The 6006-nt window shown below is 45.8% G+C and overlaps 1 protein-coding gene across 1 annotated transcript in view; it reads left to right on the top strand.

The window, feature by feature from the left end:
* The first annotated feature begins 809 nt into the window (after nucleotides 1–809).
* LOC132854669 (metal transporter CNNM4) overlaps nucleotides 810–6006 on the top strand; it is a 36068-nt gene continuing 30871 nt past the window's right edge. The window contains exon 1 of the mRNA XM_060883235.1: nucleotides 810–2221. Coding sequence (XP_060739218.1) covers nucleotides 853–2221 — 1369 coding nt within the window. The 5' untranslated portion in view covers nucleotides 810–852. The remainder of the gene's footprint in view (nucleotides 2222–6006) is intronic.

The raw sequence follows: 6006 nt of genomic DNA, 5'->3' as shown, positions 1-6006 counted from the left end.
AAAAGATCTATCGAAGAAAGAGGGAGAGTGGCTTAGTGGTTAGCACGTTAACCTCACACCTCCAGTGTTGGGGGTTCGATTCCCGCCTCCGCCTTGTGTGTGTGGAGTTTGCATGTTCTCCCTGTGCCTCGGGGGTTTCCTCCGGGTACTCCGGTTTCCTCCCCCGGTCCAAAGACATGCATGGTAGGTTGATTGGCATCTCTGGAAAATTGTCCGGTATGTGAATGAATGAATGAATGATTAACATTTATTAATAATAATAAGAATAATAAGAACAACAATACCATTATATAATAAATAAAAAATAATATAAATAAATAATTAATCAAAATAAATAAATAATCAAAATAAACAAACAAACAAACAAATGACATATGACAAAAACATTCAGTGTAAAAAGGAATATTTTATTTTAGTGCCAAGTCCAAGACATACGAGCATTTGGTGCCCTCTGGCGGACGTTCCCTCCAACTGCACGAAGGTTTTTTTATTATACAGAGTTAAACACAAGAGGGAGCCAATATTATTATAAACATAAAACATTCAGGCCTTTTATAGATCACGATGTATTAAATACAGTGTATTTATGATGTATTAAGAAAGACAAACATGTAGCGAGTAACAGGCTGTTTTAATGAAATCTAATCTGAACGAAATCTAATCTTCCAGTCTTCCTTAAAAAGCAGCGCGACCATCTAGTCCACCTTAAAAACACGGGATGGAGGGAGGGAGGGGCTCGATCGGTTCCACCGCGTTACGTCGCAAACGCCGATTGGCGGTATGTTAATGAGGACTCGCGAATGAGTAGGTGACGTCAGCGGCGATCTCCCAGAGAGAGAGCGCATAACAAACATGGCGACAGGACGGTACGGAGGAAAAGGGATCACGCTGAATCTTATACTGTTGCTGTGGCCTGGGGTGTGCGCGAGCGCGGCGGAGACCGGAAGCGAGAGCCGTATCCTCGGCATGCGCTTGGAGAGAAGCGACAAACCGGCGGCGACCACCGACGACGGCATCGTCCAGGTGACGGAGGAGAGCAACATCTTGCTCCGGTTGTACGGGTTACACATCAGTAACGACACCTGGACGCAGGTGAGGTTCGTAGAGCTCGGAGACCAAAGCGACGGGTTTAACGCGACTTGTGATGATTTCACTAAAGACATCGCTGTGAACGTCGGTGTGAACGTCAACAGTCAGGGGACCTCCGGGGTCCTGAGCGTTAAGATCAAGCTGCTGAGGAAGAGCGAAGCGCAGAGGGATTACGCGCTGTGCATCAGGAACGACCAGGACTCCAGGTGGTACCTGCTCGGAGACAACGACGGCAGGATACGTGTGGTGGAAGAAAAGAAGTCCTTCCTTCCTCTGTGGTTTCAGGTGATCCTGATCTGCTTCCTTCTGGTCCTGTCTGGTATGTTCAGTGGTCTAAACCTGGGGCTGATGGCACTGGATCCCATGGAGCTGCGCATCGTTCAGAACTGTGGCACGGACAAGGAGAAGAGATACGCGAGGAAGATCGAGCCCATAAGAAGGGAAGGGAACTACCTGTTGTGTTCGCTCCTGCTTGGGAACGTGTTGGTCAATACGACTCTCACCATCCTTCTGGACGATCTCATAGGATCAGGTATCGGTGCCGTAGTGGCTTCTACTATAGGGATTGTCATTTTTGGTGAGATCGTTCCTCAAGCGCTGTGTTCTCGTCACGGCTTGGCCGTCGGTGCGAACACCATCCTAGTCACCAAATTCTTCATGCTGGTCACCTTTCCGCTGTCGTATCCCGTCAGCAAGCTCCTGGACTGCATTTTAGGTCAGGAGATCGGCACCGTGTACAACCGAGAGAAGCTCGTCGAGATGTTGAGGGTCACCGAGCCGTATAACGACCTGGTCAAAGAGGAGCTGAATATGATCCAAGGTGCGCTGGAGCTCAGGACCAAAACGGTCGAGGACGTCATGACGCCGCTTTCGGACTGTTTCATGATTGACAGCGATGCCGTGTTGGACTTCAACACCATGTCTGAGATCATGGAGAGTGGATACACACGCATTCCTGTCTACGAGGAAGAGCGCACTAATATCGTAGACATCCTGTTCGTGAAGGACTTAGCCTTCGTGGATCCAGATGACTGCACCACTCTGAAGACCATCACTAAGTTTTATAACCATCCCGTCCACTTCGTGTTCCATGACACCAAACTGGATTCCATGCTGGAGGAATTTAAAAAAGGTGTGTTTGCGTTGTCCGTGTTACATTTGCACGGCTTAATTTTGACCCAGTTGTGCTTTTAAGGGTGTACTTGGGGCAGATCACAGGTAGGTAACCTGTTATGTTCCTCTTTTCCCCTGACCGCACACTACTCTAAACTCTTGTGAACAATTAATGAGCTTTCAAACACTTCCACGTTTTTCTTTTTTTTTTTGCAAGAGCTTGCTATGAATTAGAAACCTTCGAATGTTGAAACAGATTTGCAGTTCTTATTCCTCTCTTTAACACACACACACACACACACACACACACACACACACACACAACCTACTGTCCCACTCACTGGATACTGTAAGTATTATTGCCTCTCTAATTTAAGTATTATTACCTCTCTCTAATTATAATCCCTGTCCCACAACATCCCTCAAACTCGGTGTGTCATATATTTTTATAAACAACCACTTTTTCACTCTTTTTTTTTTCCTCCAACGGTGATGCCCGACTCAGAATAGAAAGACATCTCTTACATTTATCTAAAGCCTCAAGTTGACATTGAGTAACTTTTGGCCTTGTACTGTACGTAACACACTCTGTACACTTCACTGACTTTATTAGGGACATCTGTATTATATGGATACCTGGATATCAGGAAAAAAAACATCACCTGGTCTTTTGTCCAGTTTCCAGTTGTCCAGTTTGGGTGTTTCCAAGCTGTAGCCTCAGATTGTTGCAGTTCAGTGACAGAAGTGGAACCTGATACGGTCCACTGTACGTTACTGTTATGTTTTTTTTTTTTTGGACATTTTCTGCTTTCTGAGCTGGTTTTCCAAGGTTGGTTATTTGAGTTAATCTTTCCATCAGCTCAAGCCAGTCTGACTGGACTGTTGTGATCTCGCTCATCAACTGCAACTCAGATCTTCTGCTCACCGGATGCTTTAATGTTTATTTTCACACCATTCTAGTGTAAACCTTAGAGACCGTTGTGTGTGTGAAAATCTCAGCTGTTTGTGAAAAACCCCAACCGGCTCGTCTGTCGCCTTCGTCCACACGTCGGTGAAAGTCACAGAGATCAAACCGAACATGAACTTGAAGCGTTTGATTGTATCTGCACGGTTTTATGAGTTGCACCGCTGCTGCGAGATCGGATGAGGTGGAGAACCTACGACGAACGAGCGGGTGTTCCTATTAAAGCGTCCAGCGAGCGTATATACTGTACGTGTTACTCGATATTTTTGCAGTTTATATTTTTCGCCGCCGCGAGAACTTACTCACTCGGATATGTTTTATAGTCGTAGATTAAATATAGTGTTTTTTTTTTTTTTTTTAAGATAGTCATTGAGGGGGGCACGGTGGCTTAGTGGTTAGCACGTTCGCCTCACACCTCCAGGGTCGGGGTTCGATTCCCGCCTCCACCTTGTGTGTGTGGAGTTTGCATGTTCTCCCTGTGCCTCTGGGGTTTCCTCCGGGTACTCCGGTTTCCTCCCCCAGTCCAAAGACATGCATGGTAGGTTGATTGGCATCTCTGGAAAATTGTCCCGAGTGCGTGAGTGAATGAGAGTGTGTGTGTGTGCCCTGCGATGGGTTGGCACTCCATCCAGGGTGTATCCTGCCTTGATGCCCGATGACGCCTGAGATAGGCACAGGCTCCCCGTGACCCGAGGTAGTTCGGATAAGCGGTAGAAGATGAATGAATGAATGAATGAAGATAGTCATTGACCTAAACAAGTTTAATTGGTTTAATCAGTTTAGGGCTTAATTTAGGCTGAAGGTATTATTTAAAGCAGGCGTCTTTCCCTGAAGTCTGGACCTGGGTTTCTGATTTCTCTTAACCTGCCCTGAGATCTAAATAACAATGAAGTGAATTGAATTGAATGATTTTTTTTTTTTGCTAGCACCGTCGTCGTCAGCTTCTGTAACGGCTCTTAAGCTTGTATTGGACTGTTCCTGAGTTCTAAGTCTCTTTGGATGTTAGTGATTGACAATGAAATAAATGTAATATAATAGATTTTGGCTAAAAAGACAGTCACGATACTGACAGAATTAGAGCGAACAAAAGGCAGAAAGCGTCAGGAGCTTCGGCTTTGTGGGGGTCGAGCTGAATGTTCTTGTTGTTACGCTCCTAGGCGACAGTACACTCGCTCGTGTCAGGTCCTTCTGACTCTGCTCGGACTGGAAGCCTTTTCAGACCGAAACACTGTCCTGAGGAAAACTGTCTGTTAGGACAGTAATAGTAAATGTTTTTTTTTTAAGAATTATCTCATGACAAGTTGATGTAACTACAACCGTTGTGTCCTGGCATCATGTTTTGTTTAAGATGTCACTGCATGTCATATTTTGGCTGAAATTGCTGCATTGACACTTTTCACTCGTCTCTCGTTCGACTCCTCTTATGTAAGAGCTCGCCTTTTCCTGCTTGGCCGTCGACCAAGTAATGTGCAGTGACAAGCGAAATTGTTCATTCGCAAGCGTTGTTGCCAAACACTTATAGCAGCCGTCATGTGACGAACGACAAGCTGTTGTTTGTTTAAAGATGCAGCTTTCAGGCACCATTTTTAACCACCTTTCACAGGGATTGGACTGATCTTGTCTTAAGCAGCATGTGATGAAGTGACCTTCCACCATGGAACGAGTTCCCAGAGCATCACGATGCAGTTTCTGGGTCACTTGCAGCGTCTTACATTTGTGGTTGGTTGTTGTGTTGATTAAGATCTCTGTGTGATGAGGGAGAAATCTGATGCTATATTAGATACATCATGGGTCAGTACACGTTTCTCGCAGGCTCGGGAATTCCAACAGGAATCTTGTCCTCGTTTGACACCCTGTTTTGTCTGACGCTGTTTTGTCCACACCCAGGAATGTGTGAGGCACCGTCTCAGCCATAACAAGTGCAATAAAGCACGTGTTCATTTATTCTCTGGGCAAATCTAGTGACAAAATAAGAGCCAGCCTAGAAAGGTCCGTCTTAATGATCGACAGGGAAAACCTTGTGCTTACAAAACCTGAGTTTTCTGAGCTTTCTCTTCATCAGCCTTCATCATCTCATCCCAGGGTCCATTTATCAGAGCAGAATCTTAATTTTATCATAAGAGCCTCACAGTTGGCCAACAGCACTGATCCAATACAGACATTTGTTGATCCACTCTGCTAAGTGGATTCCTTTTGCTCCATGTTTAGGCCTGTCATGCCATAAGCCTCTCAGAGTGTAATAGGATCAGTCTGTATGTCTCTCTCTCTCGCTCTCTCTCTCTTGCTCTCTGTCTGTCTCTCTCTCTCTGTGTGTGTGTGTGTGTGTGTGTGTGTGTGTGTGGATTTAAGTGTCTGTCTGAAAGCAGTGTTTTCTGACACATGCTCTTCCCCTCAGTCTGTCTCTCTGTCTGTCTCTCTCTCTCTCTCTCTCTTGCTCTCTCTCTCTTGCTCTCTGTCCATCTCTCTCTCTCTCTCTCTCTCTCTCTCTCTCTCTCTCTCTCTCTCTCTCTCTCTCTCTCTGTCTCTCTAGCTCTCTCTCTCTGTCTCTCTAGCGCTCTCTCTCTCTCTCTCTCTCTCTCTCTCTCTCTCTTGCTCTCTGTCTCTCTCTCTCTCTCTTTCTCTCTCTCTCTCTCTCTCTGTCTGTCTCTCTAGCTCTCTCTCTCTGTCTCTGTCTCTCTAGCTCTCTCTCTCTCTCTCTCTCTCTCTCTCTCTCTCTCTCTTGCTCTCTGTCCATCTCTCTCTCTCTCTCTCTCTCTCTCTCTCTCTCTAGCTCTCTCTCTCTGTCTCTCTAGCGCTCTCTCTCTCTCTCTCTCTCTCTCTCTCTCTCTCTCTCTCTTGCT

Source organism: Tachysurus vachellii, chromosome 12 (assembly GCF_030014155.1).
Source record: "Tachysurus vachellii isolate PV-2020 chromosome 12, HZAU_Pvac_v1, whole genome shotgun sequence".
Classification (NCBI taxonomy): domain Eukaryota; kingdom Metazoa; phylum Chordata; class Actinopteri; order Siluriformes; family Bagridae; genus Tachysurus; species Tachysurus vachellii.
The sequence above is the reverse complement of the archived record's forward strand: the minus strand, read 5'-3'. Positions and strand labels throughout refer to the sequence as shown.